Here is a 27,823-nt window from a genome sequence, read left to right as displayed (position 1 = left end):
AATAAAGTGTGGATCCTCCAGTGAGTCATGTTTGGTGAAGGACGGGTTCGCTGAGCCTGTCCCCGTCCTGAGTGACTGACAGCTGGGGAAGCCTCCGCCCAGAACCGCCGCCGCCGCCTCCACCAGCGCGTCCTCCCGGGGCTTCCAGCTGCGACCGGCCGCCACCGAGGCTCCAGACATGACCGACAACATCCCGCTTCAGCCCGTGAGGCGACCGAAGCGACACGACGGGAAACACCGGAATGGGTAAGGGCCGCTGCTGGGGCGGAGGGGTGGCGGGGAGAGGGACACATGAACACGGAACCACCGTGAGTCAGGTGGCTGGTGTCCGGGTCGCTGCAGCCGGGATGGCGGCTCACAGGCGCGGCTCCGCATTGTGTCTCCTGGAGCTAGCAAGGCGCTAACGTGACAGATCCACGGGTCGGAACCCACCGCTAGCATCTGTGTTCGGGCTAGTTAATGTAGCATCCGGGTGTAGCTTTAGCACTGCTAGCCGAGGCTACACCGGGCGGGACGTCCCCTGTTCCGGGGCAAGTGCACCTCCAACGCCCAGGATGTCAATATTTGCTCGGGAAGCTGCGCGGACCCGGAGGCCCTCGGGTTGGAGGCACGTTAATCCAGCAGCCAGGCAGGGACCCGGCTAATTCCTGGTTCTGATCATATGTGTGTTTTATTATTTACACATTTTTTATCTATATAGATGCACCCCCCCCTCCCCCCCATTCCCCCCCTCTCTAAAGGAAGGTGTGTAGAACATGGCCAACGCTATTATCATTATGTGTAAACACCATAAGAACAATAAACCCTCCTGTATATGTTTTTGAAAAATGACTTATGATCTATTAAAACAATATCAGAGAATAGCAAGTCACTTGAATTATGCAGCATCATGTCAGTTAAAGGTCCAGTGTGTAAGATGTAGGTTAAAATGACCTATTGGCAGAGTTATGAGCTATAAGAGATGTTTTCACTTGTGTGTTTCATCCAAATTGTTGTTTTCTTTACCCCAGAATGGTCAGTTTATATTTAAATACTCTATATTTACATCCGGAGCAGGTCCTCTCTGTGGAGGCAGCCATGTTTTTTTTTTTACAGTAGCCCCAGACTGGACAAACTAAACACGGTACTGATGCTCTGGTGTCATCCCAGTGTCCGTTGTGTTCCACGCACAACACGGGTTGAGGATAATAAACAATAAGGCCAAAAAACATGGAGTAAATTATGTCGTTTTTGGTCAGATTTGAATACCGGGGCTTACGGACACTTAGATGAGACCACAGGAGCAGAATGAAAGATGAAATATACAAACATAACATCACAAACATAACAATTCTTCATTAAAATGTCTTTAAAAAACAACAACTGGACATATATAATGTATGTAGGAGACTCGTTTCCTCACATTATCCCAAAATGTTTCCAACAAACTATCAATCAAATTTATTTGTATAGCCTATATTATTATTATTATATTATTATTCAAGGTAATGTGATGTTTTAATTACGTCTTATCCAATTGATCCGTCTCTGCTTTAACCTCCAGGGCCGACGATGCCTGATGAAGGAAAAACACTCTGCCAGCCTTTCATCTATTTATATTTCACAATTATTCATTGACGTTTGCTGCTTAATGTGAAAACAGCTTTAATACAATACATCATCTTTGAACATGATTTACATATTACTCGTGTCAGGCTAAGTAATCTTTATGGCGTCATCAAACAAGGTCTTTTGTTATTGTTTTGATTGAGAGTGCCCCTAGTGGCTAAAGTTACATATTGTGCGTTTATAGCCACATCGATAGTGGGTCCTCTTCCGCGGAGTGGGTTGTTGTTTTTCTACAGGAGCCCAGAAAGGACAAAACCAGACACTGGAGCGACTTGTCACTTCCCCTACAGGTCACTGTAGGTCACAGCAGGGGTGGGGGGGGGGGATCAGTTGGTTGGAATCTGCAGCTTCACTAATAGATCTTTATTCTTCGGTCTTTAAACACTGTACTTTACATTTGAGTGCCTCCAGTCAACCCTGATCCAAAATGCCTACATATTTGCATGGCCTCTGAAATGTGGGGCGGGGGAATTGAGAACTGGTTCCAGTTGGGATCCAGTTCAACCACTTCCGGTTGTCAGAATAACTGTATTTCTGAACAGTGAATATTGTTTCTGCTGCATTATGATATGTGGTCAATCCTCTTTTACTGCTGGAGAATAACAATCACTGTCTGCCGCCGATAGAGGCTTTGAACTTATATTAAATCTTTTGAACCTGCTCAGTCAGGTAGCAGTCACGAGGTCACTGACCCGCTGGTCGATTGAGGAGGAGCGTTTTGTTTTGGTGGCTTGAAGGGAGTCACCGCCCGGTTTCAGATGAAGTTAATGTTTCTTTCCTAAGACGCCATCTCTCTGGACTCTGTGGTCGTGGATCTTTGGCTCGGCTTCAATAAGCTAATGATTAACCAGGAGATGTGACAGCAAATACATTAAAAGTTCAGCAGCCTTATCACCAGGTTCACACAACACAAAACAGGGTTGTGAGTCAGATTCTTATACATTCCTGTGGTGGGACTAAAAGGTGTGTACGTCTCTAACCCCCCCCCCCCCCCCCCCCCCCCCCCCCCCCCCCGGTGTTTCCTCTCAGGTGCTGCCCGTGGTCCAGGTGCTGTGGCATGGGCGACTTCCGGCCACGCACCGTTTGGCTCGGCCACCCAGAAAAGAGGGAGCAGCGGTTCCCTCGGAATGTCATCAACAACCAGAAGTACAACTTCTTCACCTTCCTGCCAATGGTGAGTGTCAGCCGAAGGTCACACCTCCACCTTTCCTCTCCTTCACCCCCCGAGAACCCCCCACCTCCCGGAGCCCGACTCTCTGCTGTCATGCTGGACACTGTTTTTAGAGATTTTTAATATTCGTACTTCTGTTATTCCACTAACTATTTATATCTCTGGCATTACTTTAGTGTTTTTTTTAAAAGCTTTTTTCTCATCTTATTCTACAGAACAATTCCACGTGCACCATCTCATGTGTGGAGACATTTCACCCCAGCCAATGTAGAAGGAAAGGCTGTGTACATTTGCAAATACTGTGCAAAGACCTATATTAAGAATGGCATATAGTCAAGTGCCCAAAGTTTCCTCAGGGCTCAAATCCGCCTATGACAAAACAAAATGTTTATATTTATGTCTGTATATGACAAGGTAAATACATTTAGTATAAATTACCCACACAATTTCCAGTTAATTCCCGTTAATTCCTGTTAATTCCTGTATATTCCCGTATATCCCATGGAAAGTTGCCAACTTTGAATATTCCCGGTATCTTGCAACCCTAATCTTGAAACTGGCACTGCAATATCATCATGGCTTCTAAATGACAACACCTCACATGTCAACACAATAAGACCCTCAGGTAATCATCCAGTGTCTCATGTTCAAATGAAGACATTTTAAAGACGTGTCAGAAAGAGATCAATTCAACCACATTGGGGAAAAATATCTTCACAATCTTTTTGCACAATTCTCCTCACGTTCAGCTTCAGACGAGTGTGGAAGTGACTTTTCCTTCATGGACGGGTGTTACTCAGCTGCGTGCTGTCTTTGGACTCTGTGCATTTTCCTGCTATGATTTACATACACATTTGTTTTCCAGATATTCAGTTGTCTCAAGATCTTAATTTTGTGTATGAAGGCCGACGCTGAAAGTAGCTCAAATTTGCAAACGGCTATTTGCATTGCAAAACGTTGTGCTTTTTATTTACTTTCAGTTCTTCTCACTAAAACATATTATCATATTACGTTTCTTTCTCGTGTGCTGCTGCTCGACGCTTTTGGAAATGACTCAAGTTTTCCCCTGATTGTAATCTTGCACCGCGGTGGTAATGAAATTGAGCAAAGTTGTAGTTTGTGTGTTGATTATAAGAACAACAACTCGGGTGGAGGAAAAACTATTTGTGTTTAAATGAGATTTGTAGACTGAACTTGTGTTATGTTTAGTTAAAAGCTTGGGAGTGACGGATATGTTGATATTTACCAGGGAAAGATATGAATATGGCCCAAATATTTATGTGGTAAAGACCCTTTTAATATTTGTGATTGTATAAGTACAGCGTACTTATACATTATCATATTATAATATAAAATGCTATAATATTAACGATATCAATTTTTTTTCAGCTCTCTTTAATCCTTTACTTTATGAAATGTCATAAAACGGCCTTTATGGATTGTTAAACTGCTCAAACTGACATTTACAAATGAAAATACATTTAAGAGCCGGAACAATATAATTTTTAAAGTATGACGATGCCGTTATTGTTCAGTAAAACATTTCTGTTACTGATACATCTGTTCATATTTATTAATAAGTATCCCAAACATGTCATTATCAAACCCTTATGACTAATCAAGGAATGTAAATGAAGCTTGATATTTTACAGTTTCACCATAAACTTTATCACAATCAACTATAAATAAGAAATGAAACAAAAAGGAAACCAGGGATCTAGAACTCATTTAAATTTTTCATTCATTCATTATATTTTTCATACATTTGTTAAAGTCTCTGTCCAAGTCAGGCAAAATTATGTCCAGCAGTAAATCTCATCAAACTTCTTAATAACTTGACCCACAGTGAATATTCCACTGAGTACTTCTCTTGTCTGTTCGCAGGTGCTGTACAACGAGTACAAATACTTCTTCAACTTGTACTTTTTGCTTCTGGCCTGCTCTCAGTTTATTGAAGAGCTGCGCTTGGGGGCCCTCTACACCTACTGGGTCCCTCTGGTATGTGTTGTTTTTTTAACTGCTACTTGTCCGGTCAATAGCATTTGTGTGTTCTTAAATTTTGTATTTCCACAGCTTTGATACTTAATGTTGGTTTGTGTTTTTCTCCCTTTTCTCCTCTCCAGGGTCTGGTACTGACCATCACCATCATGCGAGAGGCAGTGGAAGAAATCAGATGCTATCTTCGAGACAAAGAAGTGAACTCTCAGATTTACAGCAAGCTCTCAACGAGAGGTGAGGATCAGAGGCTCGGGGCCGAGCTGCCGATGTTTAGTCTGAGTTGATATCTGAGCCGTGTTGCTTATTTCTCAGGATCAGTGTCTATTAACTGTAGGAGGTTGGTCCTAATAAAACTTATTGGGGCTGGGGGAAATGGAAGGTAATTCAAAGCAGAGATGTAAAAGTGTACATAAGAGGCCTTGGTATAAAGTGCTACCAGCAATAAAAAGCAGGAGACCTCTTGTGGTTTCCATCACTTTGTCCCTTTGATGTGGCAGCTTGTTTTACCCATAAACACAATGACTGGTTGCCGCCATGATAGCGGCCCCACTGCATATTTTAGGGTTTTATAGAAACTGTATGGTGAAGAAGTCAAAGCTTCTCATCTCCTCCTCCTTTCTGTGGAGATACAGTTTGTTTCTGAGAGCTCTGACCTGAAGCCGACTTTTTACTGTGTTGATCTTTTATTCTGTAAAAATAGATTTTATGGCACAAATAGAGCCGAGCGCTGCTGTGAAGTCCCACGAACCCCTAATGCAATAGCAATATTAATGTGCTTTAATGTCTCACATATGCAAAGCCCAGGGGTCACAGCGAAAGGTCAAGGGTCGGTGATCTCTTCCAAACAATTTTGCCCGTCGGTTCCAAATGGAAGGAGAGAAAAGGCTCAGCTTCCCGAGCATTCCTCCCAATCTGCATGGAAAATTACTGGGCTGACTGGTGACACATGGGTTCACCCAGAGGAGACATTAGTAGTAGATGTTTAGAGATATGTTTGATTTAAAAAAAAAAACACATTAAACTTTATTTTTAAAGCCAGGAGAAGAAGAAGAATTAAATTCCACTGCTTTTTAAAGTCTGTGTCTGTTTACTGAGACTTCAAACCAAAACGATTGATTAATTTGAATATCTGATTTAACCTTTAACGTGTGAATTAACCAAACACTTTTTGTCTTGTGTGTTCCAGGTACAGTGAAGGTTAAAAGCAGTGGGATTCAAGTGGGAGACCTTATAATCGTGGAGAAGGTTCGTTGCAGATTGCTTCTTCCACATCTGTGACTAGTTTTGCCTTTTTTTTTTTTTTAGCTTTTTGCGTTTTTAAGGACTGTCAAGTTTCCGTTTATATGAGAGTGGATAATGAGGGGGCTGTTAATCTCCTGTGCTCCGGTGGTGACTGAGGTGAAAGGAGTTAGTAAAGATTTTGTAATCTTGTGATCAATGCCCAGCTTCAGCATGTCAACCTCGATGCATTCACAGGAGACATGGAACCTAAAATACCTTCAATTAGATCCTGGACACAAATTCAATTAAGTACTATTTATTGATATTTATATATTTTTTTTTAGGTTTATGGGTTTGTTCATAAGTTAGTTTGAGCTGTGAGGGCGAATCGGTTGTTTTTGCCGAGTGGATTCTCTGAGATCTTAGTGCTTGAAATAGGAGAAGCGAGCCCTGTGTTCAGTTTCCGAGCGAGGACTTCTCCCTGAATCACACATTTCACCGGAGCTGAAGGAAAGGTCACACATGTTGTCCCACACGTTTCACTAATATGACTGAGTGATTCAGAGTTATGTGGCTCACAATTCAGGGAGACACTCGAGCGGAGGTGAAACCAGGAGCTGACAAAGGGGAAAGCCGTGGAATTTTTTAATTAACCTGCATTTCAAGGAGTCATAATACATCTTTATTAGACTATCGACCACTTAGCAATAATCCATAAACTGTTGGGGGACCAGAGCGGTGGAGGGGCCAAGTCAGGGGGGGGGGGGAGTAAAACCTGGGTCCAGGGTCCTGCTCGGGCCACGACAGGATGATTTGTGCTGCAGGGGCTTATTATTGTGACTGACTGGCTGTTTGGTAATGTGGCACATGAAAAGCTAAAAAGTGTTAACTTTGCCACAGTTAAAAGAACAGAGGAGGAGGAAGAGGAGGAGGAGGAGGAGGTAGATCAGGGAACTCATGTTTTTCTTTCTGCCCTTTTCTTTGTAGAACCAGCGTGTTCCTGCTGACATGATCTTTTTAAGGACCTCTGAAAGAAATGGTAAACATCTGCTGGTCATTCATCCAGATCTCCACAACAGACTGGCTGCCTGGCTGGCTGGCGGGCTGCCTGGGGAAATGACTTGTTTAAAAAAGGCGCTGAGGTGCAGGGATTAGCCCTGAGCCAGGACAGGAAGTCCTCCGAGGTCTAAATTGCAATCGGGTCCAGTACTAAACTATCACTCAAAGTTTGGCGTGGAGGGGGGGGGGGGGAGAGAGAACTGCCGTCTGCATTTAATAGTGAGATGGGCATTGTAGACAAAAATGTTCTCTCTTTGTCTATCAACCAATTTTGTCTTTCAAATGAGGAGGAAAATTAATGAGACGAAAATCTGGGGCACACCCGAAAAATCAAATGCAAAGAGAAAACAGGAGACGTGAGGAGGAGGCGTCCTCATCTGAATAATCAAATACGGATCAGAAGGAGATTCGCGAGGGATGACACCGACGTGGAGAGTTGCGTTGTTTTGTGTATTTGCAAATATACAAACTACAAACCAGTCGATTAAAAAAAAAAAAAGGCCCAGACTGAGTCACAGCACATTTCAAATACCTTTTTTTTTAATTTTCAGCCTCCAGATAAACAAACGTGACTGAGTGAGAGAAGCTACATGCGTGTTTTGGTTTGCGTCTTCCTGTTGGGGGGAGGGAAAAACAACAGCTTTGTTTTACTGGAAATAGTGCTTGGTTATCTCTCTTCCATGTGGAGGCCATTAGGTCAATTATGAAGCGCCTAGGCCAGGATGACGCAGGCAGGCTGGCGGGGGGGGATGGGCCTCGCTGGATGCCTCCACTTCTGCCCTGGCTTGATCCCACAAGCACTCTGCAGCCAGGTCCCTCAGAAGTTACTGATTCACATGCGACTCCGGGTCAAATGTCTTTCAAACCCCATTTAAATGTGGTCATTCACAAATCAGGACAACTGTGGACATGTAGCCTTCGATATGTATTGAAGTATGAATAAGTACATTCAGTGCCATCATCCAGCGTCCAGATAATGAGGCTCTTTGTCGCACTAGGCCTGTGTGTTGTTGCCCTCTAGGGGTAAGTGTGTCCCCTCCCGGCCTCAGCGGCAGCTCTTGTCCTCTCCTCCCCCTCCAGGCTCCTGCTTCCTGCGGACTGACCAGCTGGACGGAGAGACGGACTGGAAACTGCGCCTCCCAGTGGCCTGCACGCAGAGGCTGCCAACCGCTGCCGTGAGTCATGGATTAAAAGATGGAGGAGAGATTGAAAGTTGTGACAGTGTGTTTATGACATTGAATTCTGGAGTTATTGCCACATGGGGACATGTCCAAGACTTTGATGAGGACAGAGCAGGACCTGGTCCTCGGAGAATTTCGTGGATCTGAAGGTTCAACTCAGACCTGATGAGATCTTCAGCCCCATTTAAAAAAATACAGTGAATTTCAGGATTAAACACTTTGAAGATGTAATTCGGGTTTTGAAAACTTTAGTGGCACATTATAGATTAAATGATTAATCAGCAGATTGTTCTATAATAACAGATAGTTGATTTCAGCAATAACAACAATAAGCCTTATTCGAATAGCACTGTTCTTAACAAGGCTACCAAGTGCTTCACAAGAGGATAAAACAACAATAAAGAAGAATAACACAACATCAACAATGACAGTAAGTTGATTGAGTCTGACTCCACCTTGAACTGCTGCTCGTCAAACTCCCCTTGCTCCTGTCGCCTCCTGCTCCTCTGATCCCTCAGATGCTTTTCTGAAGATAAGCAGCTTATGCCTCAGGAGTCAGGATCTGATAAGAATAAAATAACAGCCATGTTTGTCAAACAAAGGTGATAGAGCACATGTTACCTGTCAGCCTCGTAGCCTCGGGCGAGAGATGTCGATGTAAAATGCAAAACTGTAACGCAAACACTCGTACACAAACTGTCAATCTGGACGTGAAGCTGCAGTCACAAAGAGATGAGGTGACATTGCTGAATTTTAATATTTAATAAATGGCTAATAATGACCATTACTGGAACATTTTGTAAATCAATACCTAGAAGTTGATTATCGCTCCATGAGTCAGTTGAATATCTCTGTTTCGGATCAAGACACTTTGAAGATGTTGATTTGGGAATTTTCGTCTATTTTCTGGCTTTTTATTGCACAAGTGATGAATCGATTTATCAACAATCCGATAAATCGATAATAGATGTAATGGATTACTAACACGGCTGAAAAAAGAAATTAAGAAATATATATTTTGTCTTTTACATTTGAATAAGTATGGAAATATCAGTGAAATCAAAGCACAGCTGTTATCTTTATTTTGTGTTTGTGGTTATGAAATCAGAATTGACGCTGGAAGTGACAGCTCCATTAACATGTTCACTTATCTTACGACAGAAGGAGTCAAACCTGTTTATGAGAACAGATTAATATCACGTATTGAAACATATGTGTGAGCAGAGAACCAGGGAGGGAAGCAAACAGATGAAGGCTTGAAACCGGCTGAATGCAAATAAAATGTGATTATGTCACAAATATACTTTTCTTATTGTCGTTCTCACTTCACCTTATCGGCCCCACGCCATCCAGCGTGTGTACATGGTTCTCTTGCCTGAGGGTAAAAGTCGTGTGCCTCAGGATTTACATATTAGCAAAAATCAAGCACCTGCTATATTTGTCAAACAAGTGTGGAAATATTTATTTTTTATTTTGAATACCTCATAAAAGTTTCTGGCCTCAGGCAGAAGTTCTCAACATAGCAAACACGGCTGCAACACAAACTGTAGATGATGAGTTAAAGATGGATGCTGGTGTCCAGATGTAATATGTCATGTGACATAGTTTAATAATGTTATTGATCTTAAACCATTTTTCGAATGTGTTCCAGGACCTCCTCCAAATCAGATCCTATGTTTACGCCGAAGAGCCGAATATCGACATCCATAACTTCATCGGAACTTTTACCAGGGTGAGTGCTCACATAACTATTCTGCCTCTTTTCAAATGTGTTGCCCTTTATATATGAAACTCCTTTTAATATGAATATCGACCTTATTATGTTTTCTATGGAGTGAACATGGAAGCTTGTGCATGATGGATATTACAACAAGCAGCAGAACTTAGAGAAAACAAACAGAATAAGAAACTATCCACAAACTCATATCTGTGCATCAACACAGTTTTTTTTATTCGTGGCCTTTCTGGAATCCTAACTGACAGAAAACCGTGTTAGTGACGGAGAACTTAATCACCTCATTCTGTTAAATGTGTGTTTTCATGTCTGAATAAAGGAATGAGGATCAACCTTTGTAAACAAATTCTCAAAACTCACTTCAAGCAAACAGAGGAAGCCAGAAATGTCGTTATATAAATAATTATCATGTCGGTTGAACTCTCCTTTGTCTTTGCACAACAAACACATAAAAGACAATTGAGTAGACAATCAGTTATTTGACTAGTTTGTGTGTCCTCCCCCCCCCCTCCTCCTCACTGTATGGTATCAACCGTTACAGGAAGATGGAGATCCCCCAGTCAACGAGAGCCTCAGCATCGAGAACACCCTGTGGGCCAGCACCGTTGTAGCCTCTGGTAAATATCTGTCGGGGGGGGGGGGGATTAAGAAGCCAGTAAGACCCCGGAAGGAACCAGGACCGATCTTCCCTCTTAGCTCACAGCGCTGGAAATCGCTCCAGGGCAGCTCAGCACGATGCTGGAGACAGTGTTCTTCTTCTACACGTGTGATCTCCTAACAAAGCCATTTATCTATTAGGCAGTTGGACATCTGTGTGTATCCTATATTCCAAAATGACATTCTTCATTTACAGAAGGATTAGGGGCTTGGCATATTCTATGAATACGTTGCTCCTGGATGATATTGGCCTGAAGCATTTTCTTCTTTCCCTCTCCCCCCCCCCATCAGGCACAGTGGTGGGGGTTGTGATCTACACAGGAAAGGAGCTGCGCAGCGTCATGAACACCTCCAACCCGAGGCACAAGGTACAGTGGAGCTGGACACAATCATTCTGTCGTTTCATTTGCACAATTGCAGATTTTAAGATCTACATCAATAGATGTTGAGCATTATTTGACCTACACGTCATGTGTATGTGTTGATCTGATGCCTAATGGTGACCTCTGTTGCACAGGTTGGTTTGTTTGACCTGGAGGTGAACTGTCTGACTAAGATCCTGTTCGTGGCCCTGGTCCTGGTGTCCCTGGTCATGGTCGCCCTCCAGCACTTCGCCGGCCGCTGGTACCTCCAGATATTCCGCTTCCTGCTTCTCTTCTCGCACATCGTGCCCATCAGGTGCGATTCAAAGATTCATCACCTGCTGTATTGTATTTATGAGTTCACAGCTAGAGAGCAGTACATTGATTTGTGTTTGTCTCTTATTGGACGCAGCTTGCGTGTCAATCTGGATATGGGAAAGATGGTTTTCAGCTGGATGATCAAGAAAGACTCCAAGATCCCCGGGACGCTGGTGAGGGCGAGCACCATCCCGGAGCAGCTGGGGCGCATCTCCTACCTGCTGACCGACAAGACAGGTCAGACTCTGAAACTGAGCCGTTAGAGAGCTGAGGATTTACCAAGGGAGAATCCAGTTGGGCAGACTGAAGTCGTTTCCTGTCCTGGGGGGTGGGGGGGGGGGGGGGGGGGGTGCTCCCTCAAAGCTGTTACTTATTGGCCCCTTAAATCATAAAAAAGAAAAGAAAAGCTGTTAGTCTCTCATTAATTCACACCTTTACCTCCATCAGTGCTTTTCCTCAGACGCAAGGCGCTGCATGTCAGATTTACAGCCCGGGTGCCCAATTAAATGATCGGCCATTTCCTCATCCATCCAGAGTGTGATAAGGCCGGGGGGGGGGGGGTCCTGCAGGTCGGGCTATTGTACGTGCGAAGGCCCACGAGGTCTTGAAAATGCTTTTAAAGTGAGTGTGAGGATACAGAGGTTGTGAGGAGTGACACAACGTTCTTCAAACACAACCTGTGAGTAATGTCTGTTAATCCCTACGAGTGAGATTGGAGCAGGAAAACTTTGAAGCCATTTCCGTGACCTCTGGAGAATCGGGTCCGGACCCTCTCAGGAGTTTTTCTTTCACATACTAAGAACACAGCAGGAGATTATCTGGTTCACAACACAGAAATCTCAGGAGCCTCTTCCAGATAATTGCAGGAGATTAACCCGGAGTTCAGCACATGTCAAAAAGCAGCTTTATAGACTAAACTATTACTTCCCAATATTATGTTTAATGCCCGTTATCTAAAGCACCATCTCACATTTTGTGCTGCTAGAAATTATGCAATAATGTGGGAATTATTTAGTATTTTGCAACGAAATGTAATTTGTAATGTGATCTTTTCCAGGGACTCTTACCCAAAATGAAATGGTGTTCCGGCGGCTGCACCTGGGGACTGTGGCCTATGGGATGGACTCGATGGACGAGGTGCAGAGCCACGTGTTCAGCGCCTACACACAGGTAAACAAAATAAGATAAGATGCAAGAAGAAATGAAACAAATCCATTCACAACAAGATTTAGAAAACAAAAGATCTGAAATTCCCCACAGCTTGGGAAAGAGTAAAGGCAAACAGACCTGGATATTGTTTTAAGAAACGTGTGAGTTTGTGATTATTGTTTGGCTGAGTGCTTCCTGTCCTCAGATGACACTCTTTGTCCCCTCTGACACCAGAGGTTAGCCGAGCAGGAAACAGGATTAGCCCACAAGCGAAGCACTGACCGGACTTCTTTAATGACGCCGCCATTAACCCCTGGAACGCACGGCTCTCTAAAAATAGCAAAGGTTCACAATGCAAAAAGCAAATTCCTCATGTTTTTTCTTTTGCACATCTGGTTGTGTTTACGGGCCACTGTCACAGCCGTGATTGAAGCTGGGTTTGGTTCAGCAACTGGTTTATCAAACTTAAACCTTCACGTCCCCAGTTCGTGTTCCCTGTTTTCCAATTAGCCTCTTGCATGTGTTCTTCTGAACATAATAAGAAGAGAAAGAGGAGGAAAGATAAAGACAGGAACCTAAAGAGCAAAACATGTAAAAACCAAACAATCATTCTTCAGTTTGAGACTTTCAGCTTCTTCTCTTTGGTGAGTGTCACAGCTCTTTTTCAGATTCCTCTCACATCGCCCTCTGTGATTTGTCCTCAGCCCGCCCACGACCTTCCAGCCTCCAGGGGGCCGGCGGCCACCAAGGTCCGCAAGACCATCATCAGCAGAGTCCACGAGGCGGTGAAGGCCATCGCCCTGGTGCACAACGTGACCCCGGTGTACGAGTCCAACGGGGTGACGGACCAGGCCGAGGCGGAGCAGCACTATGAGGACACGTGCAGGGTCTACCAGGCGTCCAGCCCCGATGAGGTTTGAAGCCACACAGAGCCAACCCACATTCATACAGTCTGATTGTTGACATTGATGCAGAAATATGACATGAGACATTCAAATCCTACAGGCAGGATGAGATTTATATGAGTTATATTTGTCTTTAAATCATCAAATGGATCATAAAGGACTTTAAAGTATCCATCCAGTCAAAAATATGTTTTGTTTTTTGTTAGTTTAGAACTTTGCTTTAACTTCATCTCGTTGCTTTTACATTTTTTGCTGAAAGAGAAAAGTTTCTATGCCCACCTTCAATTTATCATATTCTAATATGCAACTTACACGAATGTGATGTGGAAATTTTAAGACTTGAGTACACAAATATGGAAAAAATACTTTTATGGAAGTAAAAAATCACACAATATATTAAGTAAAATTTCTTAAAATCAAAAATATTAAAATTTTCAAAGATCCTGGATTTTTCAATGAGGAAGAAACAAGTTATTTTAAACTCATCTTAGCCTATTCTGTCTCTCTCTCACTCTCTCACTCTCTCTCTCTCTCTCTCTCTCCTTCTCTCTCTCTCTCGCTCTCTGCAGGTATATTATTAAATGCATTAAACAATAAGTAGGAAGTCAATTTAATAAAAATAGTTACCGACTGCAAAAACAAAAAGGTAAAATTGTCTTTTCTCAATCAGAACCAAAACAATTATCTATTGTTCTTGTTTGATTCTTCTTTTTTTCTCTGTGTGTGGAAACGATCCTTGAACGTTTCCCACATTTATAAAACAAAAAGCTGAAATATTTCCGTCAGGTGATGAAACGTAAACACAACACAACACAACCTTTAGATTGATACACATCTCACTCTGAGCCGATGGGAAATGTACACTTCATTCACCTAAACATCTTTTTCTCGAGGCCAAACAGGGAAACACAGACGGGAGAACACATTTCCGATTCTTGGCTTTTTTCGTCCCGCAACCATTAATTTGATTGTCGACGCGTCTTTCTTCCTGAAAGTGGAACATTCCACGTGTTCTGTCCTTGATCCGAGTGAATTCTTTGAAACGTTAGGAAGAGGATGTGAAATTCTACTTGATCAGTTTCCTCTCGGTGTAAATACGGATTTCCTTAATGTGCCTCACAGCCCACTGCACTTATTCCCCTTTTGACTTTCCTCTTTTGATCGTATACATTAATAGAACCCTGTGTACACGCACTGATTAAAGAACTGGGCTCTGTGTTGCTGCAGCTGTTGAATTCGAGTTTAGATGAAGTTCTCTGCAGAGCCCTGAGAGATGCAGCACTGTTCCTGTTCCACTCGACCGAGACAGACATTCAGTTTGTGTTTGCTGGTTTCTCAGGAAGTCTCGATATAGGTTTTGGGTTTTTGGCTGCGACACAATGTCAGTGACTGTTGAACACATGGGTTTCACCACATCAGTAACTTTCTTCTCTGTGGTTTTCACTTTTTTGGAGATCGCCACATGCAGAAGAAGGAATGGTTGGCGTGTGTTCATTTTGGTATCGGTAATAAAAACTCTGCAAAGAATATAGATATAGATACTTATAGATATCAGTGTCCTGGATAGTCCAGATTTTGTTACTGACCTATGATCCATTAATGATTCCCTGGGAAATTTGGGAAATTCTTGATAAATGCTCTTATCTCGCGTTGTCATTAAAGGAGAAATAGAGTTACTGGAACTAGCCCATGTCCCCCCCCCCCCCCACACACACACACACACACACTATGTTTTGTGGGAAATCCACTCTGTTGTTTTTGCTCAACCTGCCGACAAACCACCAACAGGTCATCCGACGATGACAGTTTGTGTGATTCACAAACGAAAATCTGAAATCTGAATCACTTTGGCTTTCAGCTCATAAAACAAACACTGTCCTCCACGTGGTGGTTCTGAGTCAAGGCCACTGGACGCAGCATTATCAGCCCAGTCATGAGTCTATGGCCGAGCCAGACGCTGCTGTTACAAGGTGGTCCTGTTGTGGCGGACCCTGGATCCCTGAAGCCCCCCCCCCCCCCCCCACACACACACACCAATTATTTCTAGGCCGTGACTAAGCTCCATCTTCATATTTCCCAAACCTGGATGACAAACCTCAACGGCAGTGAAAGTGATTCTGACGTTGAAGAGCATCGCCAGACTACGTGCTCATTCCATTTCCAAAAATAAGAAATGTCGGGAAACACAAATCCTGTGGTTTTTAAAAGTTGGAACATGGGAATCTGTGTTGGCTCTTTCTCCTGTGCGTCCATTTGGCCTCTCGGCTATTAGCTCTGTCGGAAGATGGATGATGAATTGGTCATGTGACCTGGCTTCTGGTCTGGAAGTTATTGGGCAATCCTCCCTCCCCCAAACAAACAAACACACACACACACACACACACACATTGTAATAATGGATGTCATCTGTCCTTCAGGAAGAATCAAGCAGGAACAATATTTTCAGTTCAGAATCGTCTCCTTCAGTTTATGATCGATAGCTGTGAGTGCTGGAAACGCTGGAGCTATTGATTTGAAGCTAAATGGCGACTGTGCTTTCTGAGCGGCTGTTCTCCTCCAAAGTGTCTCTGCTGCTTTCTGTGTGCTCCACCAAATGGAACATCATATTGACATAATGGCTTCTTCATGGGAAGAATAGAAACCAGAGCAGCGGTCACTCGTCTCTCTTCTTAAACGATGTTTATATTATAAAAACAACAACAACAACAACATGGCCGTCTGTTGGTCTTTACCTCCTTTATTCACAGGCGTGTGTTTATATTATTTTAAACGTCACCCACCATGGTGTCTACTCTGTGTTGATAGGTGTCACTGGTGCAGTGGACTGAGAGTGTCGGGCTCACACTGGTGGGACGAGACCAGTCCTCCATGCAGCTGCGGACCCCTACTGGCCAAATCCTGAACTTCACCATCCTGCAGATATTCCCCTTCACCTATGAGAGCAAGAGGATGGGCATCATCGTGCGGGTGAGAGCCACAGGGAGTTCTCCACAGTAGCTCTCATGCATTATCCTTTATAGTCTGTATTTGATTTAAAAAATAAGAACTTTATTGATCTCACACCGGGGGAATAAAATAGGCAGTAAAATATTTAATTAAACACAAATGCAGAGTATGTACATAATATACACTTTTCACAAATAGTACTTGTAGAGAAACATACTTTAGTAAAGTTTTGCAGCACAGGATGTAAAAACTGTGTTCGGGCATTAAGTATATGGATTTAAATAAACTTACACACATGTGCATATATAGCTTTTTTTAATTGTATAGATAGGTATAATATGAGTATGTATAAAATCACTGTAGTATACTTAATAGCAGTATAATATATATTTGGGATATAGGTGTCTTTCACAATAATAGGCATCATCTAAAAGATAATGTAATTCAGTTATTTTCCGTTATAGTCATTGGTTGTAACTATGACGCTCTTCAGTACTCGACACTGACTTTCACATGAAACCCCCCCCAACATGTTTATTTTATATCATATTATCTGAGGAAAACTTTACCTTACAACGACCTCTGACTAAGGCCGATGACTAACTTTGTTTGTGTTGGCTGGACCGTGACTCAGGAAGCCTGGGATCTTGAAACCTGACTTCCCCCCCCGATAATATTTTCAAGCCAAACTCCGTGAATATCAAAATAAGTTACGCATTTCTAGGCAACACAGAAATCTCCCAGCCTCCCGTTGGCTCACGTGGGCATCAAGTGGAAACTCAGGTTTTTTAGATCCTGTTCCCGTCTCACACTGAATTAACTGAGACCATTTGTTTTGCAGGATGAATCAACCGGGGAGATCACTTTCTACATGAAGGGTGCTGACGTGGTGATGGCCGGCATCGTCCAGTACAACGACTGGCTGGAGGAGGAGGTGGGGTTTCCCTCTTCTTCACACATCATGATGGTTTTAATGCTGGTTACCTGCCGACTCCACATCGTTCTCTCTGTTTTCAAGTGTGGAAACATGGCGAGGGAAGGTCTGAGGGTCCTCGTGGTCTCCAAGAAATCCCTGACGGAGGAGCAGTATCAGGATTTCGAGGTGAGCGTTCAACCCACAGCGATCTGAGGCTCAGCTGAGGGAGTGTGTGTCCTTCTCTTTGGGTTATTGTGTAGTTAAATCACAGAAATAAGATGTGTTGCACATTTGTTTCACTCACTGCTCTCGAAATCTGTAGCAGAAGGATATTTATTTCCAAATGTCAAAGTGTGTTCTTGGGTAATTGGAGTAACCTCTCACCACCACCACCACCACCACCACCACCTTCTGGCCTGTACACCCCCCCACACCCAGGCCCCACTCATTGTTTGAGCAAGGCAGGGCCGTCTCCCCTGCAGCCTTCATCCCCAGGCCCATTACTGAAGTGTATAATTGTGTGAGCAGAGCGGGTGGGCAGCAGTGAGTCACCGACTGAGTCACGCACAGAGTTGTGTTCCTGCATGAGTCACACTCAGATTATTTTTTGCTTTATCTCACTGTGAAAAATTGCCCTGGAGCTGGAATCTTAAACTGGGCTCGAACCAGTTGATCATGTCTGTTCTGTACTTCCAGCTCTTTAAACACGTTGTGGTTCTCGGGGTTTATATTAAAACTGAAACTTATGATATTCTGTATTAAGTAGTTCCAGTACATGTTGGTTGTCATGTGTTGGATGTTGTGCAGTTCTTCTCCCTGTGTTTTCATTTATCCACCACAGCTGGTGGCCATGTTTATACTTTCTCCTTCTATTCCTGGCCCTTTCTCTCCGTCTTTTTTTGTCTTGCAATGATTTGACCTCATTTAAAAAACCAGTTCAAACTATTCCCGTCCCTCGGCTGCGTCCCCAGGCGCGGTACGTCCAGGCCAAGCTCAGCGTCCATGACCGCTCTCTGAAGGTGGCCACGGTGATTGAGAGCCTGGAGATGGAGATGGAGCTGCTGTGTCTGACGGGGGTGGAGGACCAGCTCCAGGCCGACGTCAGGCCCACCCTGGAGATCCTGCGCAATGCAGGCATTAAGGTTTGCAGGGGGATGAGTGATGGCCTCATGCTCACAGCAGCAACACATTGAAAACACAAAACATAGAAACATAACAGGTTGTTATGTTTTTCATATCTGTCCGTGTAAAGAAAACCCATTCAAGTCCCTCGTTAAAGTGAATGGAATTAATTATATTGACATTTTAATTGGAAGCTTGTTGGCAAACTTCAGGGGGTCAGTCAAATATTCTACCACATTTTTATGGAGACATTTTTGGTTTTGAGAATCGTAAAAATCTGATTTGTATATGATCCCATTTGTTCTGCATTCAAAAGGTCGGTTCACTCAAATTAAAATAAATAGTCTGAGGGGAATTTGCTCAGTTTCTGTGATTGTAAATATATCTACCCCCCCCCTACGCAGTACAGTGAAGGTAAAAATAATAACTTCATCTGCTTAATACATTTAAAATTCCACAAATTGTGTCCTAGTAACTCAGACTTTTCATTTGGGACTATTTTGTCCACAGAAAGCCTGAACCTTCCAATTATAGTTTTCCAATGCTGAGTCTCTGCTGAATCAGATCATCAGTGCATCTTGTAAAACCATTTCTTCTCCTCATGACCTCCTGTAGGTGTGGATGCTGACGGGAGACAAGCTGGAAACCGCCACGTGCACCGCGAAGAACGCTCATCTGATCACCCGCAACCAGGACATCCACACCTTCAGGCCGGTGAGTGCCGGGCGAGGAGCCTCCTGTCTGTCTGTCTGCATGTCAACGGTTTCCAGTGCCGCAGAGTTCATCCCAGTTCACTGCACCGCTGCCGGTTCCCCTCTCTGCCTCGACCCACGGGCATCCATCTTCCGTGCGGCCGAGGCCCATTTGCTCGCGGTCGCTCGGCTCCGCACAACTACGCACACGCAGCCGGAGCCAGAATCCACAGCTGAATAAATCACCTCCCACCAGAGAAAGCATCCCAGCCACAGTCGGCACAGAGAAACCAGCTGAACCACTCCCAGAGGGAACATGCAGAGGGCTCACTTCCTAATTTGTTTTTCAGGTTTCAGGCTCTCTCGTCGCTTTGATAGTCCCCCCCCCCCCTCTGCCTTCCTCTCTGGACCCGCGCCAGAGCAGCAGGAGCGCCTGCCATAGAGGAAGGTTACAACTTGCGCACAACTGCGGTTACTGGAAGAGGAAAACAATGGTTGGCACGGCTTGAAAACCTCGGTCCCAGTGGACGGGGGAGTGCTGACTGGGCCGGTTGCACATACATCTGGATTGGTTTCCTGGTGGCCACCAACAGCCTGATCTGGATTGACGTATGAACAGTCAGCGGCTGAAGGATATTCACACCGGAGCATAACTCGCGTTGACAGATTTACACCGGGCCTCGTCACAGCCGCATTTTTGGAACGTTTGTAGATCTATATTTGAATCTGACAGAAATTGTGAGGAAACCTCAGTTGATTTTAACGTCCTCCCACATCCCAGGTGTCCATATGGACCTACACATGAATGCAGTTGTAATTTAGTCATGTTCTTGTGCACATTGATGTAACTACACATGATTTAATTGAATTTCTTCATAAAAATATTTGATAGTTAACGTTTGGATGCATTGCTCTGCTAAAAAAAGGGCGATAATCAAATTTTATCTTCTCCCTAATTCCCAGTAGGGTCTTAATGATTTGATTATCAACTCGTATAACTTTACAACAGGCTGTTATCTGGAGTCCCGTGGTAATAAAAACCCTGAGACGTGTTATCAGAGCAGTTAATCGTTCACTACTCGGACGTCTGGCAGATTTTCAGTCGCTCCAACGTTTGTCTTCTTTGCAGCTGAAGTGAAACGAGCTGCGATTCTCCTGATAGCGTTCAGGACGTTGACAGATTGTCGTCCCTGATACGAGTTTGCGTGGAGTCTCTCTCTTGTGTGTGTGTGTGTCTGTGCTTTCATACGTGTGAGAAGATGAATGTGGTTTCCACTGTGACAGGTGACAACACGGGGGGAGGCCCACCTGGAGCTCAACGCTTTCAGGAGAAAACACGACTGCGCTCTGGTGATATCGGGGGACTCGCTTGAGGTGAGCACTCAGTGTGTGTGTGTGTGTGTGTGTGTCTGTGTGTGTGTGTGTGTCTAACCCTCCTCCAACTGATTTAACGCTCCTTATGATACGCCAACATATATTTTCTGTGTGATGCATGATCATATCTGCCAGTGAAGGACCTCTGGAAGTGGTATCTGTGGTTAGACTCACTCTGAGCTGCAGCAGGAGTGTAACTGTAAATCAGGTGGAACAGCTGACGTCCCCCCCCCCCCGCTGTTTGTTCTGATCGGTCCGTCTCAGGTTTGTCTGAAATACTACGAGTACGAGTTCATGGAGCTGGCCTGTCAGTGTCCCGCGGTGGTCTGCTGCCGCTGCACCCCCACGCAGAAGGCCCAGATCGTGAGGCTGCTGCAGGAGAGAACCAACAAACTCACCTGCGCTGTCGGTGAGTCGAGAACCAACAGCTTCTCTCCTCCTTTATAAAGTTCTACTCTATCTATATCCTGCTCACTGTCACTGTCCCTTTGTTCTACTCATCTGATTTAAATGTAAACAAAGCACATGATGTCCACAGCAGAACTTATACAACATGCACATGACCACGTGACCTATATATCGGTCGGCTGGTTAACAATTGGCCGATATGAGTCTTTCACAGACATGTCAGCATCAAACCTTTCATTTAACAAATTAAACAATGCAATTTATGTTTATATTTTACTTAAAGAAAAGTGAATTATCTTCATTTAAGTTCTATACATTTGGTAGTATCTGTGTTTACTCGTTATTTAGCTTTTTAAAATACAATTTGTAGTTAAACCATAAGAAACTTAACTAAACAAACTTCTGTTACAATTACATATCATAAGGTTTTAATGACCTCATCTCTGGAATGTAAATATGTATTTGTACCTTCCTGCTTTTCAGTAAAATCACATTTTGACGACAGAATCATGTAAATTAATTTTGTTACAAAACCCTCTGCTTGATATCAGTGATTCCCACGAATTTAACACTTATAAATAATTAAATAAGTCGTTAGTCTTGTTTAACCCGCAGAGCAGTGGACCACAGCTCTTTAGATTCTATCTGAATCTGCGTGTTTATTTAATATTGTGATGATTAACGTGTTTTTCATTCGGCTCCTTTATCTCAACTTTGATCTGGTAAATTCCAGGCAGACATTTTATCTTCCTTTGCTGCAGCTCTGATCTCTGAATCAGGCCAGATTCAGGGAGTGTCTCATAACACACACACACACACACACACACACACACACACACACACACAATACTTTGAGCAACAGTTTGTATTGGTGAGTCACTGATGTGAATCCTGACACTTCCATGCCTTTTGTTTTCTCTTAGGGGACGGAGGAAACGATGTCAGCATGATCCAGGAAGCCGACTGTGGCGTGGGAGTGGAGGGAAAAGTAAGACTCTCTCCGTCTCATGGCCTCCCAGCTTCTCTCTGTGTGTGTTTCCTGTAAAGATCCCTCTCACGTTCAGAAACATGTAGAGGGACGTGTGCACACAGATGATTCCTCTTTATGAGGATCTATTGTCTGAGTTGAGGAAGTAACGATGACAGGATGCTTTTGAGCTCAAGTAAAAAAAAGTAAGAGTTTCTCATCCGTCCGCCCCGTGAGTCTCTCTCTGGGACTTTCCTGCAAAGATGGACACGTGAAATTTAATCAGGCATGAACCTCGTGCATCTTCAGTATGTTTTTAACATTTGGGGGAAATTATAATTGGAAGACATTTTGTGAAGGGGCGGGACATGATGACTTTTTAAAACTCAGACATGTTTACTGGACTGATGTGTGTCCTTGTGTGTCTGTGTGTGTGTGTGGTGTGTGTATATCTAAGTGCAAAAACAGAATCTTGAAGGCCCCTTTATCACTTTCAGAATTATCTTTTCACCTATTTATTATACTTTTTCTTTCAGTTTATTACATGTTTGACCTCTTAAATTAATTTTTCCTTTTTAAAAGCACATTTATTTTTACATTTATTTGGTTCTTTGCTCTTAAAAAGTGACTATTTCCTAAAGAGCAGTTGTTCAGAATAAACAAACTATTTAAAAATGTCATCTTATGCCTTGTATAATTGTTATTAAACAAGACTTGTGATTAGAGTGAAGAACCGATGAGTAGATAATAATAAAAAGCCCAATTAGTCGCTGCCACACTAGTTAATATGAATTAAAACGGTGTCTTCAGTGTATTTGTGTTTCCAGGATTAATAGAATCCACAGACCTCAGGCCCGAGGGACACTTCTTCTTCTTCTCATGTGTTTTTAGCCTCATTTCAGTTTCCACACGGCCGAGCGCTGAAAGGCCTGTTTCTCAGGTCAGCCCCGACTTGTCCTCACTGTCCTCAGTGTCCTCACTGTCCTCACTGTCCTCTGTGCTGTGTGCTCCACAGGAAGGGAAGCAGGCCTCCCTGGCCGCGGACTTCTCGGTGACTCAGTTCAAACATTTGGGTCGTCTCCTCATGGTCCACGGTCGGAACAGCTACAAGAGGTCGGCGGCCCTCAGCCAGTTCGTGATCCACCGGAGTCTGTGCATCAGCACCATGCAGGTAGAGTGCACGACCCAAACCTGATCCACATCCATCTGCTGCATTTAAACTAATCTAAAACCACCGGGGCTCAGTTTGAATTCAAACTCAGACCACTGAGCACAAATGAAAACATCTGCATTAATGAATGTGTTATGTTATTCATCACATGCTCTATTTATAGGAGCAGTAGCCTAGAAACAGCAGATGTTAATTCAATATCGCTACTGGTTTTGAAATAGAAAATATTTCTGTCCATCGGGAACTAATCATCTCATCAGAACTAGAACCGTTTCCTTCTGAAAGCCACGTTTGAATCTATTAGCTCTGTACAAACTCATATATCAATCATCATAATTTCTTTCATCAAGATCCACCAATTGTTCTCTGGGAAATATTAATTTCTTGGCCCGTGACTTCCACCACGTTCTGTGGAATTCAGCTCAGTAGCTGAGAAACTGTCAAAACATAAAAATCCTTCTGCTCGGTAGAGGTAACACAGTTTGTAATTATTGTTTATAAAAGATACAGAGCGATTAGGATAAAGTGTTTTCATGCATATATCAGTATTTGAAGAAACAAGGTTAATTTTTAATCAAATATCAAACCTTTTAATAAACAGCGACACTGTAACACGAGAAAACATGGAACATAAAAACATATTAAACTCTTCTGTAACCGACTTATGAAAGAAAGAGGAAAAATAAATTGCATCAGAGCTTTTTTCCAGCTCCATCACAGATTTGACCTGCAAGTTATTAGCAAAGCTGGTTTTTATTCCTGAGCACCAGAGTTATGATCCATAAATAAAGAGGAATCACTGCAAACACAGGTTTTATTGATTCAGTTGAATAATCAGCCCTGAAACGAACATGTGGAGCTTTGACTCTGAGCATGTGAGTCAGTGCTGAAAGGTAAGAAAGTCAGTTTTTGTAGTTTTCCACATTTAAACTGAGCTAAATTTACAACACAATACTGTCCAGTGGGTTTGTGTGTCTGGTTTGTGTTAATCCACAACACCTAGAAGTCTAAATGTGAGGACGGAGGAACGAGGCCGGGACAAGTTCCAGGGGTGGTCACGGACGGGTGGGGCCCACGATGACTCAGAGGAGTGGGCCCGTGGTGCCCTTCTGAACACCCCCCCACACACACAAACACACACACACACACTCACCGAACACCGTCCCCAGTCCAGTTCCCATCTCGGACTCCAGCCTCCGCCCCCGCCGTGGGGGGACGGCCTGTGACTCACTGCATCGCGGCCCTTTGGGGTTTCAGGGAGCATCGTCCTCCACATGTCTCACGTTAACCCCGACCACAGCCGCAGCTGGGACCCGTCTGGTCCGTCCCCCGGGAGTGGACGGCTCCGTCCTGGCACCGTCCACATGTCGGCCGGGGACGGACGCCAGAAGCCGTCAGTGCAGCAGCGGCGTTGTGTTTCATGTGGGATTCAGCAGATTGACTCGTCAGAGTGTGGTCGGCTTTTAAAGTCTGTGTTACCATGACAGGTTCATGTTGTGCTGTAATACTAGACCTCCTTCTTGTTCTGCTGTGGCTTTTGAAAAGTGTATGTGTTCATTAATAAGAACAGAAGAATAAATGTGTCTTCATGCTCCTCTCTTTGGTCCCCAGGCCGTCTTCTCCTCCGTCTTCTACTTCGCCTCCGTCCCTCTCTACCAGGGATTTCTGATTATCGGGTAAGATATGAAACTCTGAGTTCCAGTGAGTTATCACCAGAGCATTCGGCTGCCTCGTCTCTGTGGCATTTCCTCTGTGTTGAAATGTGAGCGGGGGAAAATATGAATGTATCGACGGATGCATGTGTAATGAATCCAACAATGAAACGTGTGAAACCTCATCTGGTGTTGTCCCCACTGAGAACTCTCTGTCTGTCTCAGCTACTCCACCATCTACACCATGTTCCCCGTCTTCTCCCTGGTGCTGGACAAGGACGTGGACTCCGAGGTGGCCATGTTGTACCCGGAGTTGTACAAAGATCTGTTGAAGGTGTGTGATGTGTGTCATTGATACAAAGCAGACAACAACGTGCACACAATCCAAGATATCACATTCATGTTGTGTGTTGTTCTGTTTTGTGTCACAGGGTCGACCTCTATCGTTCAAGACGTTTCTATTATGGGTCCTGATTAGTATCTATCAAGGTAAGAAAGAGGCTTCTGGACAATCACAGTCAGTTTCTACAGAGATAATCCAAATATCAAAATGTATAAAGAACGATCTCAGTACAAAGCTGTAAGGAAGATATTCAGTATAAACTATAAACTATAAACTATAAACTACAGCAGCAATAAGAGACCTGATGTTCACCAGTTTATTCAAAGCTCCACAGAACCTGAGGTGGAGAATCAGTCGTTCATGTTTTTATGATCCATACGTTGACGAGTCCCCTTTTTATTCAACATTCTTTTTAATATTGAAAGTGTCACATGTTCAAATCCCACCAACACTTTGCTTCCTTGGGCCTTGAACAATAGCCACACACACACAGACTGAGATTTCTTGAATTAGTAGATTAAATATATCATTTATATTCACAATATGTTCATAATCTTAATTCAAGTGCAATATATCTGGTTGGCTTTCTTCTTATTTATATTTATATATATAATAACGTTTATGGTAAAACTATAAAATAAAAATACTTTCCTTTACAATAGGGTTTGAAAATTAGGAATCTTTGCCAAATTATAATTTTGCACTAAACACATCGGCAACATATCGTAAAAAGGTTGTACTATTAAATATTTAGTGTGACATCAGAATCAGAAAGTATTTATTGCCAAGTAGGTTTACACCTACAAGGAATTTGCTCTGGTTATTGGTGCATACAATGAACATAGAAACATAGAAACATAAAAACATAAAACACAATAAATACAACACACATTTATTGTGTTTTTATGTTTTTATGACATCGTACTAGTGCAAACAAACAGAATCTCTGGACATCAGTGTAAACTTCAGGACTTCTTCCTGAAGTTTATTTATGTCTGAGGACTTTGTTGGTCACAAACACACAAGACGTTTCCAACACGGCTCATCTGCAGTGAAAAGTGAATGTTTCATTTTTTCAGCCGATCTCAACAAACTGTGTATTTCCATAGTTTACAAAACAAATTCTCTTTGTGGACGAGATAGTTTCAAACTTCTTAAAGAGATGAACGTGAAAGTATTCAAACAGTCCAACTTGTTGTGAGAGTGAATTGATCCTCTGGTGTCCTCAGGGAGCATCATCATGTACGGGGCGCTGCTGCTCTTCGAGTCGGAGTTCGTTCACATCGTGGCCATTTCCTTCACCTCGCTGATCCTGACGGAGCTGCTGATGGTGGCCCTCACCATCCAGACCTGGCACTGGCTCATGATCGTGGGCGAGCTGCTGAGCCTGGCCTGCTACGTGGCCTCGCTCGTCTTCCTGCACGACTTCATCGGTGAGTGAACGCACGTGAGAGGAGGGGACTCACCGCAGCCCCCCCCCCCCGTTCACACAATAAGCCGTGGTATGCAGGTTGTTGTGAAGTCTGAAGGTGACAGACAAACTGTCATCGGTGAGGCTCAGACAAACCGGCGCATCAAACAGGAAATGCCAGAGAGTCCTTTTCAGTTTCCTGTGCGACTGCTGTGACTCGTGTTTATCACTGAAAAGGTAGAAAACACTTCCCACAGAAATAGAAACTCTCCCGAATGTCCGACAGGAACACAATCAGAAACACAAACAGGCTCTAGTGCCCAGAGTGTTGTTGTTGTTGTTGTTGTTGTTTACATTACTCCACTCCAGCTGCGTGTTGCCAAGCTGTTCCACTTTTATTTACTTCAGCTGACTCCAGAACGAGCCCAGTTTAGTTGTTGCCATATTAAGACTCGTGACCTACACGGAGCTCCCCTCAACTTTATTTTCATCTTTATGAGCGGTGTGGATTTCTGCAGCACTGAGGCACTGAATCATGTGGTCGAAGCTTCTCTGGACCCTTTCAGGTCCGACTGGAATAAACCTTAAAGACTATTGTTGCCTGTGAAGTTTACACACTTTATCTGCTGAGGAGAATTTGTATGAAACTGTTAAAAAGGTAATTTCCCTCAAATGATATGATTCCATCTCTACGTCAAGTATCAAGGCAATGAACCCAAAAACAAGTTATTAAAACAACAGATCTATAACTTGCTGTTTTACTTAACTGTTGCATTGTGAACTACTGTTATTCTCCATGTGCATAAAGTTTTTACCGTCCACGCAGATGGTCAGACCTCATTCAGCTGCAGCTCTTCTCAAACCTCCTCCTACCCTCATGAGAGAACTTGTCTTTCACTCTTTGGTGCTGCTGCCACCAATCATTTATCAATCTGTGGGAATCTCTGACCTCTGACCTCTGACCTCTGACCTCTGTCTCCAGACATCTACTTCATCACCACGGTGTCGTTCCTGTGGAAGGTGACCGTCATCACGCTGGTGAGCTGCCTGCCTCTCTACATCCTCAAGTACCTGCGGAGACGCTTCTCCCCGCCCAGCTACTCCAAACTGACCACTTAGAAGAGTGCGAGGTCCCCCCCCTACCCCCCCACCCCCTCCCTCCTCCCCTCGCCTTCATCCAGCGGAGCCTGCACGTCGACCAGAGAATCAAACATGGATTCATCCCCCTCTACCTTCTCCTGAAGAGTTCTCCTCTGGGATGTGACAGAGGGACGGAGCACCAGGGGCAGGTCGTTTCCTGAGTTGTGTTAATGAGCAGTGTTACTGGCTTCATGTGTCTGATGCAAAGATTAACTGGCGGCTGCTTTTTTTTATTAATAACTCACCTCCAGCGAATTATGAGTTAGTTTGAAAAAAGCTGCAGACGCAAAAAAAATGTAATAATGTGACTATTGTAA

General features: G+C 43.7%; 1 protein-coding gene across 2 annotated transcripts; it reads left to right on the top strand.

Moving 5' to 3' along the window:
- Positions 1-122: 122 nt before the first annotated feature.
- Positions 123-27,522, top strand: LOC128442486 (probable phospholipid-transporting ATPase IIA). Of its 2 annotated transcripts, none has more exons than XM_053424957.1 (28): positions 123-246; positions 2,638-2,782; positions 4,664-4,777; positions 4,903-5,011; positions 5,964-6,022; positions 6,986-7,037; positions 8,138-8,232; positions 9,890-9,970; positions 10,515-10,590; positions 10,922-10,998; positions 11,148-11,308; positions 11,405-11,547; positions 12,368-12,480; positions 13,164-13,373; positions 16,170-16,331; positions 17,152-17,244; positions 17,329-17,412; positions 18,198-18,368; positions 18,964-19,062; positions 20,325-20,414; positions 20,679-20,823; positions 21,746-21,810; positions 22,805-22,960; positions 24,572-24,636; positions 24,838-24,946; positions 25,044-25,101; positions 26,185-26,388; positions 27,349-27,522. In XM_053424957.1, exons 1-28 carry the CDS (start codon positions 179-181, stop codon positions 27,483-27,485), a joined length of 3,141 nt encoding a protein of 1,046 aa, XP_053280932.1. In that variant the 5' UTR covers positions 123-178; the 3' UTR covers positions 27,486-27,522. The 2 variants fall into 2 exon arrangements, with proteins under 2 accessions (XP_053280932.1, XP_053280933.1); XM_053424958.1 differs by lacking the exon at positions 123-246 and adding an exon at positions 2,247-2,506.
- Positions 27,523-27,823: the final 301 nt, after the last annotated feature.

Source organism: Pleuronectes platessa, chromosome 6 (assembly GCF_947347685.1).
Source record: "Pleuronectes platessa chromosome 6, fPlePla1.1, whole genome shotgun sequence".
Taxonomy (NCBI): domain Eukaryota; kingdom Metazoa; phylum Chordata; class Actinopteri; order Pleuronectiformes; family Pleuronectidae; genus Pleuronectes; species Pleuronectes platessa.
Note: the sequence above shows the minus strand (reverse complement) of the source record. Positions and strands in the feature narration are given on the sequence as shown.

Bases quoted from the DNA above. Each gene is read 5' to 3' on its own strand.
- LOC128442486 (XM_053424957.1), top strand. From the start codon at position 179: ATGACCGACAACATCCCGCTTCAGCCCGTGAGGCGACCGAAGCGACAC. The intron at 16,332-17,151 runs GTGAGAGCCACA...TTTGTTTTGCAG, and splicing joins GGATGGGCATCATCGTGCGG to GATGAATCAACCGGGGAGAT. The intron at 24,637-24,837 runs GTAAGATATGAA...TGTCTGTCTCAG, and splicing joins CAGGGATTTCTGATTATCGG to CTACTCCACCATCTACACCA.